This window comes from Pipistrellus kuhlii, unplaced genomic scaffold (genome assembly GCF_014108245.1).
Source record: "Pipistrellus kuhlii isolate mPipKuh1 unplaced genomic scaffold, mPipKuh1.p scaffold_m20_p_24, whole genome shotgun sequence".
Taxonomy (NCBI): Eukaryota; Metazoa; Chordata; class Mammalia; order Chiroptera; family Vespertilionidae; genus Pipistrellus; species Pipistrellus kuhlii.
Window position 1 is genome coordinate 10,293,324 of NW_023425523.1, and position 20,926 is coordinate 10,314,249.

Here is a 20,926-nt window from a genome sequence, read left to right on the forward strand (position 1 = left end):
TGAACACCCACCCATGGCACTTTGCTCACATAACCACCTTTAACTTATTGGCGGAGTCCCTATCAGAGTAAGCAGAGTCCTAACCTTCAAAAAGGAGCACCAGGCACCACTTACCTTCTTCTGTTTCAGTTGCGTTGCGAGGGACGCACGTTGGGATGCCGGGTCTGAGGGTTCCACCTTCCTGGAAACGCCTGAGGCAGGAGACATTTTCCTTGGCACAGTCTGACCAGGGCGTTGGAGGCTCTCTTTCTTTTGTGAGTCCGAAGTCCTGTCTGAGAATGAGGGGATCCTTGGCTGCGAGCAGACAAAAACAACATCATCTTCCTCGCCGCTGCTCGCGTCCGCTTCTCGCCTCTCTCCCAGGGAAGGCCCTGCAGCCGGCGCCGCAGGCTGGACGGCCGGCCCTTCTGGGGCAGATTCGGGATGGGCCTCTGCCTGTGCCTGGAAAGGCCCCTGGAGCCGCCTCTCCCTGGTGGCCTGCGTGCCGGGGTCGTCCTTGGCCTTTGTGTCTGTAGCTTCCCGGCTCTTGGGCTGCTCCTTGCTGAGGTGTCCTGCTTCCGGGGGTTTGTTGATTGGGTTTTGGCTGTGAACCGTTTCAGGCAAAGGCCTGGTTTTCTTTTCTCTCAGAGGTTCTGGTTCTTTTTGGACATGACTCTCACCATTCAGGTTCTCCTGAGGAGCTGCAGGTGGTTTTCTCAGCTCATTACCATGGCACTGCTTGGATTTCATCTCAGGAAGGTACCTTTTGTGCATCCCTGCAATTCCCTTTGTTTCACGCTGAAGCTCTGCTTTCTCCCCTCGTGGCTTCTCTTGACTTGCAGATTTTTCCTTTACCACCTGGCCGGATGAGAGATCTTTCTCCACCCAGCAGTTAGATTCAGGCTTCTGCTCCTTCTTTTGATCCAAGAGTGGGTCTTCCTTTTCCCTTTGCTTCTTACCAGCCATCTTTCCCACATCTTCACCTTTGATGTGCTGTTTCCACAGAGATGGGTCTTGATTCTTGTCAAGTACCTTGAACGGGTTTCTCTGCTGGATGGGAGGATAATGAGATGGCTCAGATGCATGCTGAGACTTGCTGGTTACAGAATGCTCTTTGGAATTAGGATCCTACAGGAAAAAGAACATGAGCCTATATAATAAAAGGCTAATATGCAAATAGACTGAACAGCAGAACAACCTGTCAATATGACACACACTGATCACCAGGGGGCAAACGATCAACGCAGGAGCTGCCCCCTGGTCGGGGGAGGCAGAGGCCGGGCTCATGGCTGGTGAGTGCAGCAGCAGTGGTTGGAGCCTCTCCCGCCTCCACAGCAGCACTATGGATGTCCACTGCTGGCTTAAGCCGACTCCCGAGGGCTCCCAGACTGAGAGAGGACACAAGCTGGGCTTAGGGACTCCTCCCCCTCAGTGCATGAATTTTGTACACCGGGCCTCTAGTTTAATATAAGATATTAATGCAAACTTCATTTTTAGAATGCCTTTCTTTCCAGAAGAAATGGAAACAGTAAAAGCATTACAATATTTCTGAATATGCCTCCGACTAGGCCTGCCTCTAGAAAAAGACTCCTGTCAAATTCATGAAGTATTTGTTTCTTAACAGCACTTTCAATGCTTGGCTCCTTCTCTGTCCACGATCACTGCTTCCCAGGCATCCAGGAAATGTGCTAACTAAATCAAAGAGCTTTTCTAATAACAGCCACATGTTTTCTTTTCACGAAAAACTATTTGCTCAATGTGAACTTTTCCCCAAACCAAATCAAGGTCCTATGCTTACCTGATTTGGAAGGTCTCACTGTGGAGTACGGAATCATAAGTTCAAGCTATCCTTCCATCAAAACAAGTCTCATCACTTCCTTAGGTCTAGTTTCTCATCTACTGGATATCTGTGGGATCTCTCCTAGTTCTCACATTCTAAGAGCTTATGAATTCTAATCAACTTATACCAATATCAAGGAGATATCAGTGTATAAAAAGATGCTGAAGTTAGTCAAGTAAATCTAAATTTTCCCCTAAGTAGGAGAATATTGACTACATTTAAGGCCTCCAAAAATATTTAGTTAAGTAAAATAGAAGACAGTTAATTAAATCTTTACTATAACCAAATAGTTCTTTGAATTAAAAGCCATAACAGGGTCTATCTTCCTTAAAGAAAAGAAACAGAGACAGCATGATGAAGACCAACCAGCTTATGCTGTACTTCAGAGTTTTTCCAGGTGATGCCACAGATTAAACAGTCTGAACAGAGCAGGTCTGAAACAGGTAAAAACTCCTACCTGCCATGGTATATATCCGCACCATTGTTTCTTCTCAGCCTTACTTCTAGTGCAACGGAATAACAACCTAATGTAGCATAAAACACAAATAATCAAGGATGTGAAAATCCAGTAAAACACATGTGAAAGCAAATACTGATTCCACTATAAGGAGAACATAATGTCTGTAGCATATTATTTTCCAGGATACAGGTTATAAACAGCAAGGATGAAGAAACCAGCCAGAGGAAGCCAGACATCTTCAGTTCAGTCTCTCTCATCAGAAAGCACATCCTCCCTTCTTTCTAAAGGCTGATTGTCCAACCCAGCGTCACACTGTCAGGCAGGCTGGGAGGATTCGAATCTCAGTCCTACCACATAATTAGCTCTGAAAATGATGACACCATATGTGGCAGTTTACTTTCCTGTAAAATAGTAAAAAGTAATAATAATCTATAATAATAAAAACATAATATGCAAATCGACCAAACAGCCATCCGGACGTCCTTATGGATGGGGCTGCAGCCCAGGATCGCAGCTGTGAAGGCCTACTCTTGCATGGATTTCGTGCATCAGGCCTCTAGCAAATAATTAAGTACTTACCTCATTTGGTTGCTGTGAAGATAACAGAGTCAGATCAAAGTCTGACCCATATTATATAAAAACTTAATAAATAACTACAGTCATTTCTCCACTCCTGCAGCCGAGGAGGGGGGGGGGGGGGGGGGGCGCCCTTATTCCTATACCCAGACCTCTGCTTACAGACTGGAACACTCCCCTGTCATTATCTCTATCCAAATCTTAAAGGCCAAGTTCAAGTCTGAATTCCTCCACTTTCTAAGTAATCTTGATTTGCAATAATCCCTCCCTGTAGGTCTTAAAGTCACAGAAGCACCTGGCATTTGAACACATCTAATTTGGCATTCTAACATGTGCATATAGGGCTGCTCGATGACCTTCCCATGTCTAATTCTTACCCAGTTTTGTCATAAGGCACTTAGGAATATGGGTTCGCTGCTTCAACACTAAAACCCAGGTTGAAACAAAAATGGCAATGTAAGAAATGAAACGATAAATATAGGGGGGGAAAAAGGTTGAATATCTTTGTAATCCTAAAGTGAAGGCTTTTCTTACATGACATAAGACTCTACAGCTGAGAAATAAAGAATTCCGTAATTTCGACTACATAAGTTTTAAACTTCCATATAGTAAAAATACTATAAGCAAATTTAAGACAAAAAGCAACCTGGAAAAAGTAGTTGCTACACATATTACAAAGGGCTGATATCCTTTATACACAAGGGTTATTCCTGCTGTACAGCACAGAGAATGATACTATATAATACCTACTAGGTACTGGCTTTATTGATGTGGGTTCTTTAAGGTTTGGTGGGGCCTGAGGTCCTTCTGGCTCATGACCTAATGCCCCTTTGTCAACAGCCTAGGTAATCTTCATTGGGCTAATCTGCAAGCCAAATTTACCCAAAAAGTAACCGCTCAAGGAATTTTCTAGGCATACAAAGATTCAAATGTTATTAAAAATAAAATATGTTGAGCATCCTATTAAAACCAGTTTCTTAAAGAACTAACTTGTATTATTATTTATAGGCAAGAGTATTATTTCCACCCATTTTGATCCCATAATCCTTGAGAATAAAAAGTAAAAGGTCTGGGAACAGGGAGAGAAAAAAAGAAAACATGAACTCAGAGCTCAATGACAATGTCCCACATTTGTAAATCAAAATGTGCCACTTTTATATGGTAAACATGCATATCAAGGCTAAGGTGACCAGACGTCCCGCTTTTGGCGGTACAGTCCCGATTTTTAACAATTTGTCCCGCGTCCCGCGGCATTTTAAAAAAAGCCAACTTGTTAAAATTGTTAAAAAGCGGGACACCTTAACAAGGCAAGAGTCCTTCCCTCTGATCCTACTGAATGACTAACACAGCTTCCTTCACTGTCCAACAGAGGGCCATGGCTGAAGGACCAGTCAAACGCTGGTGAGTGATACCACCTGGTGTTTAAATTGGAGAACTGCACACAAATGCAGCTGCACTCCAAGGCGTATAGAAGGGGCGTTACTTTGCTGCACCTCTCTCCTGTTACTTAGCTGCGATCCTGGGCTGCAGGATAATTAAGATAATTTGGGGATGCAAAGTACCTTAGTTCTTGAAAAGAAAAGCCAGTGTGAGGTCATTCTCCAGAGTACAGGAGTACTGGCTAAACGTATTATTGTCTACAAAGGACATCATCATCCATGGGCTGTCTACTTCTGCTTGTATTTATTCCCCGCCTGTACCACATAGCTGGATACATGATTTTTGTTGGGGTTGAATGCTGCAGAACTTTATTTTATTTATCCTAAAACAATGTTTTTAAAGCTCTAGTAAATACCTCCTAGTAATAATGTTTTGGACTTGGGCTAAAAGAATTACATGTGGCATATTTTTTTTCTATTTTAAAACAATAATCACTTCTCAACTTCACCTATCTAGTATGGAGAATATTAATGATAAGTTCTCAAAATCCCCAGTAGCCTAAACCTCTTTTAGCTGGTTTCACATTACACCACATATGATTAATCCAAAGCTCTCCACGTGATCACATTCCAACCCTTTCTTCCTATCTTGCTTAATGGTATTACTCATCACCCATAAGCCCCAACTCAGCAACCATTGACTGAGCGCTGACAATAACCCAAACACCAGACTAAGGGCATCACACACAGCCCCACTGGGTCCTCACAAACAGGAAAGTGGCCCAGGGGTACCATGATCACTATTCCTGATGAGAAAGAAGGGAAGAAGCATGCTCCAATGCCCTACCGGAAAATTCATCTTATCAATTCTCTTTCAGCAAGTTTTCTCCAGTCTAAGTGTATCCAATTCCACTGCCACTGCCTCAATCCAAGCCCATTTTTCTCACTCGGTTTGTATATCAGCAATGTAACTTATAACCATGGGAACTCGGATTCCATTCTAATCTCTCTACATTTTCCCTATCTGGCTGTAAAACAGGGGTATTGAAACTTATCACAGCAGAATCTATGACAATAAGAGATCATGAATATGCTATGTAGCTATTATTTCAGTGGTCCCCTTGCCTCCACTATCTTCACTTTCTAATCTATCCTCCATAGTTAGTTCTTCTTTTAATGCAAATTGGATCAAAAATTCTTCAGTGGTTTCCTACCACCTAGAACAGTGTTTCTGCATGAGAGAGCCCCCAGTAGTTTGCAAACGGTTTCATAAAAATACACACACACACACACACACACACACACAAATTTGTATAAGTAAAACTATCTTTACAAATAAGATCAATGAATTGTATTGATATCAATATTCTAGCTATGACATTATACTAAATTTTGCAAAATGTTGCCATTCGATAAAGTCTACAGGGATCTCTCTGTATTGTCATAACTGCAAGTGAAACTACAATTACATAAAAATTTCAACTTAAAAAATGGGCAAAAAATTTAAACATAGTTCATCAAAGCTACACAGATGGCAAATGAGCACATGAAACAAACTGTGGAATTCATAAAACAGAATTCAACTCAGCAATAATAATGAATGAATTACTGATACACAAAACCAGATGGAGAATTTCACAGATACTGCTACATAAACGACAAACAAAAAAAATGTATATATTATGAATCAAAATAGTGGTTGCCTATGGTGGATGAGGAGACTAATTAGAGGCGAGTCCAATAGCACTTAATTAGGCAATAAAAACATTCTATATTTTGACTGAGGTCTTGGTCATAAAAATGGGTGTACTAGTATACTCCCAAAACTCAACCAGTTGAAGACTTAAGATCTATACATCTTATTGCATGTATAACTCAATTAAGAAAAATAGTAAAACAGGCAGTATTCAGGTATGTAAAAATTGTGATGATGACCCTTGAATGCCTCTATTTGTGGGGAAGAGGGTTGGGGGAAATCAATCTAGAATATATAAATTCCATACTGCACAGAATATCACATAAAGACCAACACACCTGGCCCCTGCCTTCCTGGCTGGCCTAATCTTCTGAAGTCTCTACTCAAACACGTGCTAAACTGTTACTGAACCAAATGCATGTAATTCTGTTACTTCGTGCCCCTGTACCCTAATTTAGAGTATTAACCAGTTAAATATGACCCCTCTCTTGCTCCTTGTAAATTCCTACTTATCTTTCAATTCTCCTAGGAAATATCATCTAACATCTAAATAGACGTTCCTGCACTTCTGAGTTCCCATAAAAAGGGCAACTAACATTCACTGAGTACTTAACATATGTTAGACATTTTTACACATGACCTCATTCTATTACCAGAATGAGAAAGTTGACGAGTTAATGGCCGTTGGTGGGCTGGTGTTACTGGCAGTGAGGGAGTGACAGCTCAGATAATATTCAATATATGTAAAAATACTGCTGTTGGTTTTGTTTTTTGTTTGTTTGGTTTTTTTTTTAAATAACGAGTATTAGAGAATCCTAGGAAAACTTATCTGGCTCTAACTCTTCCAGGCAAGGGGGGAAAAAAAAAAGTACTTTAGATGTTCCTTTTGGACACTTACCTATGTTCTTTCGTGCCCTGGGGTGGCAATAAGCCCTGAAGTTCTACCACAAATCCCTCGTGCAGTAAACAATGAGAAACAGGAAGGCTAGAGGGGGAAAAAATTGAAATTTTGTTTTAGAAGGCAAAGAACAGAAGCAAACATCCTACAATTAAACCCAAACTGTACAAGTCCAGGCATGACCTCTACTGAGTTTGTAAACCCCAGACATTTCATGTGTACATGCACTCCTCTGGGGAAAGCGCCCAGTTTTCCTCTTTCCCACCCCTCAAATCACACGTGACAATACTGTCTCTTTCCTGATGACTCAAGAGTTTTAAAATATACTATGGTACATGACCTTGACATTGTAAGACCCCAGGAATGCCTGAAGTATCTAAGAGTGGCTGGGAATTTTCCCTAGGTCCTTCCATCCTCCTTTTTCCTTTCATAACCTGTTCGCTGCCACTTAGTGTTGTTCATATACCTACTGTAGCAATATACCCTAATTTGCTCATGCATGGCCATAAACTTAAATCCTATCCTCCAACTTATTATGAAAAGATGTGACATTTTAGAGTAAATTGGTTTAAGTGAAGTACTTTCCTTTCCTATGACCTGCAACTCTTTTTATTTTGCTTATATTCTGGTTACCAGGCATATTCCAAACAGATCAAGTTTATCCTACTGTCTTCAAGTCAAATATTATTGTATTAGAGGCCCAATGCACGAAATTTGTGCAAGAATAGGCCTTCCTTTCCCCAGCTGACAGCACTGGCTTCCCTCTGGCTCCTGGGACCCAGGCTTCCCTCCAGCCGCCAACAGGCAACCAGGCCCTGGGCTTCCCTCACAGCCCTTTGTCTAGACTCTAGAAGATGGCCCTATAGGATGTCTAGTCTAATTAGCATTTTACACTATTATTATTATAGTTTATATAGCAGTACATTTGTATAAATGGCACTCTACATAAGGGTGTCTTCCTTTTAATGTAAAACCAGATCTTATGCTACCATTAATGCTGAATTCCTACTAATATTGAACATGCTTTCATGTTTCATGAAACTTGAGCTAGACACAGAACCTAAGAAGCTCAGTAAAGAAACTAGAAATACATAGCAAACCCTAACATAGTATGCTGCTGGTAGCTGATTTTTGGTTGGTTCCTCCTATCTCAAGATTTGACAGTTTTACTCAAAATCATTTTGTATTTAATTAAAGTGGATCCCAGTAATTTCTTTCAATTAAAAACCTTAGTAGAGGGCTACCAGTAAAAGAATATTTTCTCGGAGAGATAATTGAAAAAAAAAATTTTTTTCTCGGAAAAGTTAACATTACATGTTGGAAAAATACTTTATTTTCTAGTTGATATCCATTGTGTGCTTTACATGGTGTAGAGAAAAGTTATTTATTTTTTTATCAAGTCTAGCAGAGAAAAGGAAAACGTGTTTAATGATGTGATCGCTTTCAAGTCCTCTAGTCTAGAGACTGTGGACAGCTGGCACTACAAAACATGAACACTCTGAGAATAGTATTAATTTTTCTCACTTTAAAAAAGATACTTAATATTGCTGAGTCTCAGCTTTCCATTCTGTAAAACTAGAGTGCTGAAATCAGATATCTGATTTCCTTTCAGCATTAACCCCTGAAGTTACTTTTCTTTGGATTATCATTATCATCACCACTTAAATGCAGAGAATCCTGTTTTTAGATGGGGCCATCGGGCTGTTTAAACCTCAAACACTTAAAAACCAGTTCAGCCTGAAACTAATTCAAAACAAGGCCCAGCTGGGGCGGAGGAGGAGAATGTCCAAGTTGCCTAGGCCCGTCAAATAAATGGAAACCCAGAGCTGGAAAGGATTAGCTATAGCCTATCCCCTCCCCCCTTATACAGCTCTTGGTGACCAGAGAGGGTAAGCAACCAGGCTCGGGTCACACAGCAAGCAGGAGCGGAGCGTCTCCCAGCACGCCCTGCGGTCCTGGGATTACCAACTGCTTCAAGGGCCCTGGCTCCGCAGACCAGGGGCCCCACCGCTCCTACACCCTCTGACGCCGGGGGCGCCGAGAGTCGGCGGCTCCTCCCGGAGGGGCCCCGCGAGGCCGCAGGGAGTCGGGACCTACTCGGTGGCCTGCACAAAGTTGCAAGCGTCCGCCCGGCACACGTAGAAGCTCTTCCCTTTATTCGGGCCATCGCGAACGCCGGTCTTCAGAAAGCAGACAGTCCCTGAGGAAAGAAGGTCGACAACAATTACGCCATGACAGATGGACCGACCCCGGGGAGGGGGCCCGAGGACCCTGGCCCCTCACCATGCTCTGGACACCTAACCAATTCCATCACGTCCCTTCGGGCCTCTCCCACGAAGTCCCGCCCCAACACCTGCTTCCGCCTTTCAGTCGGTCCTCCAGAACCAATCATCAGTCTTCATCCCGCCCACAATGCCCCGCCGTGGCATTAGCCCCACCCTCTGGCTATTACCAGCCAACCATACTGGAGATTTGCTCACCTCCAACCAATCATAGCTACGCTAAGACTAGGCGCGCGAGAAATCAAATCTGAGGCTGCGGCGTGAGGGCGGGGCATTCGGTTGGGGGCGTGGCTAAGGCTGGAGGGTGGTTTAGAGTAGAGGTCGGCGGGGTTTCGCTTGGCAGGAGCTTGGGGAGCTGCGGGCTGGACCAAGGCCTGGGTGACCCGGGTTTCCATTGAAGACCCTGGGGGGGGGGGGGGGGGAAGAACCTAGAAGAAACACGGGTTTAGAAACTGCAGGGAGGAAGGAGCGCTGCAAAGAAGGCTCGCTCCTCCCGATGGCAGAGAACGCCGCGGGCTTCCGGGTCTCCCCGGGCGGGGCCGGGCGCTCGTGGGCGCTCTGTTGCGGTGCTCGGTCACGGTCACTGGGGGGGGGCAGGCCTGGGGGAGCGGCCACCGCAGGAGGAGCCGCCGAACTTGTGGTGCTGGAGCCGCGGGGGGTGGGGGGGGGGGGGCAAGATGGGGTGCGGGTGAGAGGTGATCGGGGGCGTCCTTTAAAGCTAAGTGGTGAACTGACAGGTGTGCCCCAGGGACAGGCTTAAAGGACCCCAGTCTTTTAAATTTGTGTAGCTCTTGCCGAGACCGGTTTGGCTCAGTGGATAGAATGTCGGCCTGCGAACTGAAAGGTCCCGGGTTCGATTCCGGTCTAGGGCATGTACCTTGGTTGCGGGCACATCCCCAGGAGGGAGTGTGCAAGAGGCAGCTCATTGATGTTTCTAACTCTCTCTCTTCCTCTCTGTAAAAAATCAATAAAATACGTATTTAAAAAAAATAAATTTGTGTAATGCTTAAGACCCCACAGAGTGCCTACACACGCATGTCTCTAGATAACCTGGATGGGCAGCATTTTATGGAGGGACCCCCGAGACCCATAGGGGTTAAAGTGACTCCCCCAAGGTCATAGAACCAGCGAATTAAGGGCAGGTGCCCAGCGGACCGCGCAGCTGCCTCCTGTGTGTACAGAATGTTCTCTAGACGCTGGTAGTGGAGGGGTGAAGGGAAACTTGACTTTGTACTTATTGTCAAACTTTTTTCTACTAGTATGCTCTGATAATGTTAAAAATCGAGGGTGAAATTAAATGAAAGGGGACTGTATTTGAAATCACAATCCAAGTTATCCATTAAAAAGGGAGGAATAGCCCTAGCAGGTTTGGCTCTGGATAAGAGCCTCCGCCTGCTAAAGAGTCCCAAGTTTGATTCCTGTCAACCGTCAAGGGCACATGCTTGTGCTGCGGGCTCCATCCCAGTAGTGGACGTTCAGGAGGCATCGGAAGGATGGTTCTCTCATCATTGATGTTTCTGTCTCTCCCTCTCCCTTCCTCTTTGAAATCAATAATATAAAAAAAAATCTATACTAATAAAAGGGTAATATGCTAATGAGAGCAGATGACGTGTACAAAGCCACAGCGGCTGCGAAGGACCCAGGCTCAGGCTGGCAGTGGCAGCAGCAGCAGGGTAATGGGGGTGGCACCTTCCCCTGATTCGCCAGGTTGCCTCCCACAGAGGGAGGCCAGACTTCGGATTAGGCCAGGGGCTAAGGCAGAGGTGGTTAGGGTTGATCAGGCCAGCAGAGGGGCAAGGTAGGAGTGATCAGGTGGCAGGCAGAGTCAGTTAGGGGCGATCAGGTAGGCAGGCAGACGAGTGGTTAGGAGCCAGTGGTCCCAGATTCCCAGATTGGAGAGGGTGCAGGCTGGGCTGAGGGACAACCCCCCATGCATGAATTTTGTGCACCGGGCCTCTAGGGTGTGTGTGTGTGTGTGTGTGTGTATTTAAATGGAGGAATAGAAATCAAAATTATTGCAATAGAGATGGTTTCGTATTATAGCTATTAAGGGCCATATGGTCAGACATATTGTATGACATGTGCTGCTGTACTTAGTGGGGACAGCAGGACAGAAAAGGTTCAATGTCTAGGAAGCCCGGGCTATCTGATAAATGTAAATGTCATTGGGGTCTGGAAGAGGGAAAGCAAACCTTAGGTATCATTTATTAATTAAACAAATACATATTAAATAGCTTTTTGTGTGTCTGGTGTGGACGAGGCGCTTGAGAAATATGGAATTTATTTATTCACACACACAAAGTTTCTAACAACTAACACAAAAGGCTTACTCAATATTTGGTAGAGACTGAACACTTAAGTAATAATACGAAATAGTATTTAAACGTGAAGATGAGTGGAATTAGCAGTAAACTCTGTAGGGCTAGATAAAGATGTCCCTGGGACCAAAGTGGAGTTAGTTTGTATCTAACTCCCCCTCTGAAATGCCTATAGCTAAATTCAAAGACAAAGCAAAATCAAATAAATAAATAGAGGCATTTTCATCATTCCCAGATTATAATTCTTGCACTGAGACATTTTTAGGTACATACACTTAATAGATGCTGAATTGGGAGAAGCAGACCATAAATGGTGGGTTTGCAGGAAGAGGGGCATGGTAATGTAATCAGTTTTTGAATAATATCCTTTTGAAACAAGACAAAGTCGGGGCCCCTTTAAATATCCCATTCAGGAAGAAGCTCTTCCGTTGTAAATATCCCAGCCAATATATCTCAAGACCAACTCCAGGAAAGTGTGCACAGCCAGATCACAGAAAGGGGGACTATTTCTTTCATAAATATGTGATAGGCTAGACATCTGTAATAATGTCAACAATAAAAAATAAAGGGAAGAAATGATTAGGCTCTGGACAGTTTATCCTACCTAATCATATTCATAAGAGTGAAAAAAAAATTTGTCACTGGGTGAAGGGTGGCCATAATATCAGCATAAAATATGATGAATTATACAATATACGCTTTTCAATATATACACGTACAGTAGGGTCTGTGCATTAACTCTGACTCTTTATTCACATTTTTAACTTATATCCTTAAATGGCTTATATGCCTGTGGAGAAATCATTGAAGAATGTGCTTTCCGGACCTCTACTTTGAGTCGAATTGAGATCTTGATTTGGTTTTTCTTTAGAGATTGATGATTTACTCAAAAGGAATGCCTAGCTAGGTCCTAGAGCTAGATGGCTTAAATACGCAAGTTAATGATCCAATAAATTATTTCCATATGGGGCTAGTCAAACACAAAGTATGTGATGGGTTTGCTCCCAAACTGGGTTGTGGTAATGGCTGTACCTTATAAATGTATTAAGACTCGGAATTGCATACTTTAGATGAATTCTGTGGCATCTGAGTTATCACTCAATAGAAGCGGTACAAAACAAAGAAACAAAAGATATAAGGTGCAAGCAATGTCAGAAAGTCAGCATGGAAAATAAGAGCCAAGGTTAATTATCTACGCTATTTTGACATCTTCGGGAAATAAAATGGTGAAGAAGTTAAATATTGTAGCAGAAACTGTTTTGTTTCAGATAGTGTAGCTCCTTAAGCAAAATGGTTCTCCAATGTGTGAAACGAAATCCAGAGTGGTTCCAACACACGTTGTAATTCATGGGGACATAGAAGGAACGTATTTTTAAAAATTTCTTTATTGATTAAGGAATCACATATTTGTCCTCAACCTCCCATTCCAATCCCCCAACCCCCATTCATGCCCCAACCCCCCTATTGTCCTTGACCACTGATTAGGCTCATATGTATGCACAAAAGTTCTTTGGTTGATCTCTCCCTTTTATCCCCACCCTCCCTTTGAGGTCCAACAATCTGACCCATGGCTCCTTCTCTCTGGGTCTGTTCTTGTTCATCAGTCTTTGTTGTTCACCATTTCCCCTGGATGAGTGAGATCATGTCCTACTGGAAATATACTTATAAGAATAAAAAACGAGACAAGCAATAATTGCTGTGCTGAAAGGCATATGAACCAGTCTGTAGTGAGTTTCTTTCTGGGCCACCAGTTCTTTTGAGACCCAATTTCAATGTAGAAGGAACGTATTTTCTCTGGTCAGCACTGTGTGGCTGGTATATATAAACATGTCGGACATCTAGAAGATACCAGTGGTCAGAGGCTCGGCTAGAGCAGCCGCCCCTTGACATCATCAGCAATGCCAGGTTTCAAGTTATTTGGAAAATTCCAACTTCTATGCAACCTTTACTTACTTTGAAATTAAATTATTCAAATGTGTTTTCCAATTAATTGGTAAACCAAAATATATTTAGTTTTCTGAATATATATATCCCTCTGGGTTTTGCTCATTGTTTTGGGATGGGGTGGGAGAGGGTCACAATGATGATGCAAATTGTTACTCTAGGGAAATACTATTGTACTAGAGCCTACTTTTTTTAAATCCTCACTCAAGCACATGTTTTTATTGATTTGAGAGATAGAGAGAAAAGGAGAGAAAAAAAAAATGGATGTGAAAGAGAAACATTGACAGTTTGCCTCTTTGTAAGCGCCTCGACCAGGGATCGAACCTGCAACCTAGGTATGTGCCCTGTCCAGAAATAGAACCTGAGACTTTTAGATGTACAGGACAACACTTCAACCCACTGAACCACACTAGCCAGACCTGGCCTAACTTTTTCTGAGGTGTATTCTAAGGGTTTTTACATGCATTCTTAGTTCTCATAATGACCCTGGAAGTGGGTCTTCTTTTATCCTCATTTAAAGCATAAGATTTCAAAGTTTAGAGTCCTCAGGAGCTTGCCCCCAGGCCCTGCTCCCAACCACTGCCTTACAGAGCTTCTCCTTGGGTTTTGGAATCAGATTAATCTTCTCCCGGGCTCAAAAATCACAAAGCTGACACCAGCAGATGAGGACTGGAAATCATTTTTTGAGATTCCCAATCCAGTTCTTGCCACTATAATATTTTTGTGAAGCATAAATTATTCAGTGATTCATGCAAATATTTCACCAACCTAATAGCCCAGCATTCAGATATTTGTGGCATACAGAGATGGTTTAACAAATTAAAAAAAAAAAAAAAAAAAAAAAGCCGAGTCCTGCCATTTTCTAAATGATCACTAGGTAGCAGCATATTAACATAAAAAACAAACGGAAGGCCCTCCTCTTCTGAGGCTCTATTCTTCTGGCTTAACAATGTGTAATGCTAATTCAATTTCATTCCATTGTGTGCCTTTCACAAAAACGACCATTTTCAATTTGTCCTTTCACACAGGCACAGTCAGGTTGCCATTATAGTAGGAACCACTCTGGTTATAATTTGAAAGCGCAGGGGGACTTTACAAATTCTTTAGTCGTACCCATAATTTGTATGCATTTCAGCGGTGTTTAAATTGTATCCCTAATAACAGTCTCAGGACAAGGCAACCACCGATCTGCTTTCTGTCTTTAGAAATTTGCCTTTAAACATTTTTAAGCATTTCACGTAAAAGGAGTCGCACAATAGGTAGTCTATTGCCTCATATTCTTTCACTTAGCATAATGCTTTTGAGGTTCATCGTGTTATATGGCATGTATTTGTATTTCACTCCTTCTTATTGCTAAACAGTATTCCATGATATTCATTGACAAGTTGATGGATATTTGGGTTGATTTCCTTCTGTGGTGATTAGGAACATGAATGCACACATCTTTCTATGGGCATTGGTTTTCATTCCTCTTGGGTGTGGTTTTAATTTCTAAAACTCGCATGTATTGCTGTCATCATTTTTTTTATAAATGTATTGACCACTCTATATAAGCAACTTAAAGCTGCAAACATATCATGCTAGTTAGTAATTTTTATCAAGTGTGCAATCAACCGAAATCACCTATTTCTTTTTTTTCACACACGAACTCAACTCTCCCTTGCCTGGTGCATCTAATTGCCTAAACTTAACCAGGGGTTCTCTCTCCATCTCATTAGTTTCTATCCATCATTCTAACCTGTCCACTCCTGTCAGCTGACTTAGTAGTGCCATCTCCCGACTCTGTGTCAGCTGAACACTTGACAAGCTGCTCCCTTTGCCTTCGAGCTGCCAGTGAAAATGCCGAGCAGGCACTTGAGCACAATCCGGAGAGAGCTCCAGGTAAACATGACACCTTAGCCATCATGCTCTGGGTAAGGTCATTTAGTCAGGCCTGGAGTCCCATAAATGCCACTTGTTCGTTCTGGTTCGAGCACCTCGCTGCAGCTCCTGCATAGCTCTGTAGAGCTAGCCCTTGACTTCTCAGCCTGCAAAGCCTAGCAGAAAAGGAAGTGGGGTTCATCTGGGTGATTTGTTTCTGGGTAAACAGGACACCACACAGACTAGAAGCCACAGGGGGATGTGGCTTTTCAGGACAATGGCTGTCACACTCATTCAGTCACACCATCTCCTGTCCTGTCAATTGGCCTCACAACACCTGTCACTTCTCACTTCCTCGCCAATCAGCCCCTCCTTCCTCTCCCTCTTGGTCCTCTCTGGAGGTCTGCATGCATTAGAAAGAAGGCTAATTGAGGGGTTTGCTTCAGTCCAATCATGAGAAGAGGAAGAGTTAATGACTCTTTTGATGAAGATCTGAGGCAGCCCAGGGCAGCCCCTTCAAAAGGTCCAGCTCTTCCTAGCTCATCAGTTCCTCTTTAGTACTTTCTCACCCTCCCTTTCCTGGGCTGAACTTCCACCTTACTCTGAGCAGAAACTGACAGACCAGCCCGGCAGTGTGCCTCAATGGTTGAACGTCTTACTCATGAACCAGGAGATCACGATTTGACTCCAGATCAGGGCACATTCCTGAGCTGAAGACTTGATTCCCAGTGGGGGATATGCAGGAGGCAGCAGATCAATGATTCTCTTTCATCGTTGATGTTTCTATCTCTCTCTTCCTCTCTGAAATTAAAAAATAAAAATTATATATATATATATATATATATATATATATATATATATATATATATATATATATATATTTTTTTTTTTTTTTTAAAGGAAAGAAACGACAAACCTAAGGTGTTTCTCCTACTGTTTCTCCTACACCTCAAACCTAAGGTGTTCCTCCAGTGCTGTGGAGCTTGCTGCCACTCCTGGTGTCTGAAGGAAGGGCTTCTCCCTGCGGGCAGGCAGGCTTCCTCCTTCAGAAGCTGCCTGGTGCAGAGGGGGTGGGGGAGGACGGGTCAGAGACTCATCTGTGCCCAAGGGCAGAGCTTGGGTGGGCAGGGGGGTGTGAGGTTCTTTTTTCTGTAGATGTTGGCTTTTATTTCTGCTTTCTCACTCTTATGTGCTAATTGCTTGTTCCTTTTCCCCAATTCCTCTTTTTCACTTGCTTCCCCCATAACACCTCCCTCAAACCCTCAATACTTCTTTGGTCCAGAGGAGACAAAAACAGCCATTGGTGCTACACTGGTTTGGCTCAGTGGAAAAGAGCATCGGCTTGCAGACTGAAAGGTCCCAGCCCAGGTTCTATTCCAGTCAAGGGCATGTACCTTGGTTGCGGGCACATCCCCAGTGGGTGATGTGCAGGAGGCAGCTGATCGATGTTTCTCTCTCATTGATGTTTCTAACTCTCTATCCCTCTCCCTTCTTCTCTGTAAAAAATCAATAAAGTATATTAATAATAATAATAATAAATGCCATTGGTGATGGTTGTGGAGGACGCATGGCCCAGCTTCGTTGTGTTCCCACCCAGAGCCCTGCATGTATGTTTAAGCAATCCCTATTTATCCTTCAACTTTCCTCATGATGACACCCTTCCTGCCCCTTTAGTAATCACCCACTGCTGATGGAGGAGCTGGAGCATGGCTAAGTAGGAGGAGAGATTGGGGAAGAATTCTGCTCACTCGAATGGTTGTCCTTTTAAGTTGGGCACCCTTCCCAAGTGCCATGGACTGAATTACTTTTGTTCCTCCAAATTCATATGTGAAAGCTTTGCTTGCCAATGTGATAGCATTTGGAGATGGGGCCCTTGGGAGATAATTAAGCTTAGATAAGGTCATGAGGGTTTCTCTCTCTCTCTCTCTCTCTCTCTCTCTTTGTCATGTGAGGGTACATTGAAAAGTTGGCGTGTATAAGTTGGGAGGAGGGCCCTCGTCAGTCAGTTGGCATCTACCGGTAGATCTGGGACTTGCCAGCCTCCAGAGCCGTGAGAAAATAAGTTCCTGCCGTTGAAGCCACACAGTCTATGGCCTTTTGTTATGGCAGCCTGAGCAGACTAATACAAATTCCCAAGCTAATTATTTGCCTCCAAATCTACATGTAAATTGAATTAGCTAATTAATACAGGTATAAAGAACCTCAGGATAGGAGCCTCTGGTGGCTTCATTTCCCATTAATTCCCATATATTCACTTGGAACTCCTGGATTAAACTTTCTTGACTCCTCATTTAACTGGAAAGCGCTCAATTTTATCCAAATATTCCTCAGTCCACACTGCCCTGATATCTTCTTTCTGGAACTTTACACTTCTCTTTCTCTAAATTAGCCTTTTGGGCTGAGGACCCAAGCAATGATCCCATTTTGTGGCCAAATCCCTGCTCGCATTTCATTCTCTTGTCCTGTTCTCTCTACTATTGTGTTAAGAATCAGGTAGTAAAGTATCAGCTGTCTGAGAAGGAATTCCTGAGAAGGAATTCTCAGGCGTAGAAAGGATTCCAACGGCCAGCTTGTCATTGATGTCAATAATGATGATGATCTCTAACATTGATGACTTCTCCTTCACATGAATATCTCATATAATCCTTACAACAAATCTTCTGAAGTAATGGGGATTATTCTCATTTTATGGAGGAAGGAATCGAGGCCAACAGAAGTTAACTACTAAAGACTACACAGCCCATGAGTTATGTCAGGATTTGAACCTAGGAATCTAAGTCCAGAGATCACATTCATGACTATTAAGTTACAGTAGAAGGACTCATGGGGCACATCATTTAAAAGGAGCAAAAAGCCAAAGTGGAAGATCCTAAGAGGAAGTAGTGGCAGCCTCAGTTGTATCTCGCTGCAGCTTACTCCTTATGAGGGCTCAAATGCTGACTATGGTTTTTGTGTGTGGAAAGATTACTAAACGTCACAGTTGCCAAGTGGAAGTCTCCCAGTTTATTGCATTTGAATGAGCCATACTTAATACTACACTGAATACCTCTCTCCATCAGAGATAATGTTTCCGGTGGAATTCAGACATGTGTGGGGAGCTGATGTTGGACAAAGCCAGTAACCCTTACTCAATATTGACGCTAACTCCAACCACTTCAGACTTCTTTTATACTGCTCAATGTTTTGCTTCAATTGTGGTGCCTTTTTGCACACAGCATCCCAACTTGTCGCTTTTATGGCTAGAAGGTACTCGGCCCACATTTAGGGAGCAAAGACCATTTTGCATCAGCGCCCTTTGATGGGGCTGGTCATGCCTTGGCTCTGGAGAGCAGAAGATCCTCAAACCATTTCCTGCTGCCAGCAGGGTGGTACAAAGAGCTGCTGGAGACAGACAGTTAAATAACACAAAGATTCCCCGAAGACAGACTTCAGAACTTGTAGCATCCGCCTTCAGTCATGGGAGGCTGTAACAAAAACATGCTCTTGTGTGTCTGTTTGAGCACCATCACAAGGCAACACAGAGGAGCTATTGAATCCACATGCTTTGGGTTGAATGGAAATCTGGGAATCAGGGCAGAGTGCAAAGGGGTCCCCTGCTCTTACAGTCTGAATCCTTTCCAGCTTTTTAGAACAAACCAGCACTTTGAGAGCACGTGACAAAACAAGCACCTGCCACGCTTATTCCAGAAGGAGCCCAGGACTTGCCAGCCAACCTCAATGTGAGCTCTTGCTCTTCTGCAGCTGGCTGGGTGATCCTAGGTAAATCCCACCTCTCTGAACCTCAGCTTCTTACCTATAGGATGGGAAGAAGAATCCCTTTCACATGGGGAGGCCATGAAACGCTGAGATGATGATCACTTGTCCCATGGTTACAAGTTCTCATGTCACATGACTTCGTCTACCATTGCATTCATCTGCTGCCATAAACCCATTGTTCCTATAGATGCCCCAATAGACTAAGGATAATGAAAGGAGCCTGTTCCTGCCTCATATCTGAGTCATCTCATCTTGTACAGAGAAAGTACTCAACAGGAGGGTGTGGACTTCCCATGGCTAGTAGGAGTATGGTGGAGAGGATCTCACCTTCAGAACTGCTGAGCTAGACACCAATATGGAAGCTTTAGATTCTTTATTAAATTAATCAGATCTATAACCAGTACATATATAATTCAAGTCAAGTTTCCCAGGAATATAACACAAGGTGAAGACAGACAGAACACCAGCCACTTACACAGAGCAAGGTTGTCAAATATTTTCCATAAAGAGCCAGACGGCAAACATCTCAGGCTTTGCGAGGGCCCTACAGTCTCCATGGCAACTGCTTGACTCCGCCATTTTGTCATGACAGTGGCCAGAGAGAATTTGTGGGCAAATGAAAGAAAGGGGCTGTATTCTAATAAAGTGTAGTTTAAAAAACAGGGGTGGGCTGTATTTTGCCCGTGGGGCGTAAGTAGCCAGCTCCGGAGGCAGAGGTTTGTCCTGTTGCCAGGGAGACTTTATAACACAAGCAAGTAAAGTAAAACCAGGCGGTGACCCAGAATGGAAAAGTTGAAATCAATGAGGAAAGGTGATGTTAAGTTTTAAGAAATAAGATGAACAAGGACACAATTGGGGTGAGTAGAGGTTTCATGTAAAATGCCTGTGGAAATGGCTGAAAACAAATTTTATTCTAGAAGTTCAAAAAGGAAAAAAAGAAGACTGGGGTTTTCGTTGCCTGAAACGGCACCATGAGCCAAAGAGTGCAATGTGGCTTCTTAGAAAACCCGACATGTTCCACATCCCATCAGTGAAAGCAGAGCGTCCAGAGCAGACAAGGGGATAAGCAAGGGGAGTGGGGCTGGGCCAACTCAGTCTCCATGGACCCCTCACACCCATCCCGGGCCAGACACAGGGAAATGATCATCCCCCGACTCTGTTGGGGGGGGGGGCAGGGGGATGGGAGGGGAGACAGTTAGATATTCCAGTGTCTGCTCTGGCAACCTCTGTGCTGTAGTCAAACATGAAAAAGTGGTATTTGAGCCAAGCGCTGAAAGGCGGTCTCCAGGTGGGGAGAGAGGCGGTGGAGGGGTGTGGGGGGGAGGCACCAGAATCCACCGATTCTCTGCCTGGGCTCAGTTCTGCTCTCTTTCCCTTCAATATCCCCATGAAAATAGAGGTTTCTGGAAAAATTGGGACGGGGAGGCATTAATCATGTTTTCTAAGAAGTCTGAACTTGAGCTCTGTTCTCTGAAAGCTACGCTCCCCTTCCTGAGAGAAACTGTGCTGACGTGTTTAAGGAAACATTCGGAGTATCTCAAACGAAGCCATAAAGGGAGGTGAAGTGAAGGAACTAGTAGGTCTACGGTGGGAGTTCTCATAGCCACGGATAATCCCCCAGCAAAGGAACTAATTATGTTTGGAGAGGAGTCTGCGCCTGATAAAATAATTAAAAATAAATTGCTCTCCTTGGAAATGCAAATTACTGAGTGTTAGGGCGATGCCGTCGGCCACTTAGATAATAAGTAGATGTTTTCTCCAGTCTGTTAGGCGACCCTGATTGATTTTTCAATTCTGGCCTGAGCAGCTTTTGAAACAAAGGGAAGGGACCTCAGGCCCAGTGGGGACAGCTGTCATCTCCTGGGGCACAGTGGTTGAAAGTCTTAAACCATGAACAGCCCTCCCTCCCCCAATCATCCTCTTGACTTTTCTTGCCTC

General features: G+C 43.6%; 1 protein-coding gene across 6 annotated transcripts in view; it reads right to left on the reverse strand.

Moving 5' to 3' along the window:
* TTF2 (transcription termination factor 2) overlaps positions 1-9,221 on the reverse strand; it is a 29,164-nt gene extending 19,943 nt beyond the window's left edge. For 2 of the 6 annotated variants that reach the window (XM_045586995.1, XM_036452703.2), the window contains exons 1-5: positions 9,112-9,221; positions 8,926-9,028; positions 6,829-6,915; positions 2,277-2,343; positions 660-1,107 (exon numbers count right to left, since the gene is read on the reverse strand). In XM_045586995.1, the coding sequence (XP_045442951.1) occupies positions 660-1,107; positions 2,277-2,343; positions 6,829-6,915; positions 8,926-9,028; positions 9,112-9,220 (814 nt within the window). In that variant the 5' untranslated portion in view covers position 9,221. Of the gene's footprint in view, positions 1-114; positions 1,108-2,276; positions 2,344-6,828; positions 6,916-8,925; positions 9,029-9,111 lie in introns of all 6 variants that reach the window. The other 4 variants (XM_036452698.2, XM_036452697.2, XM_036452700.2 and 1 more) reach the window with 4 other exon arrangements.
* Positions 9,222-20,926: the final 11,705 nt, after the last annotated feature.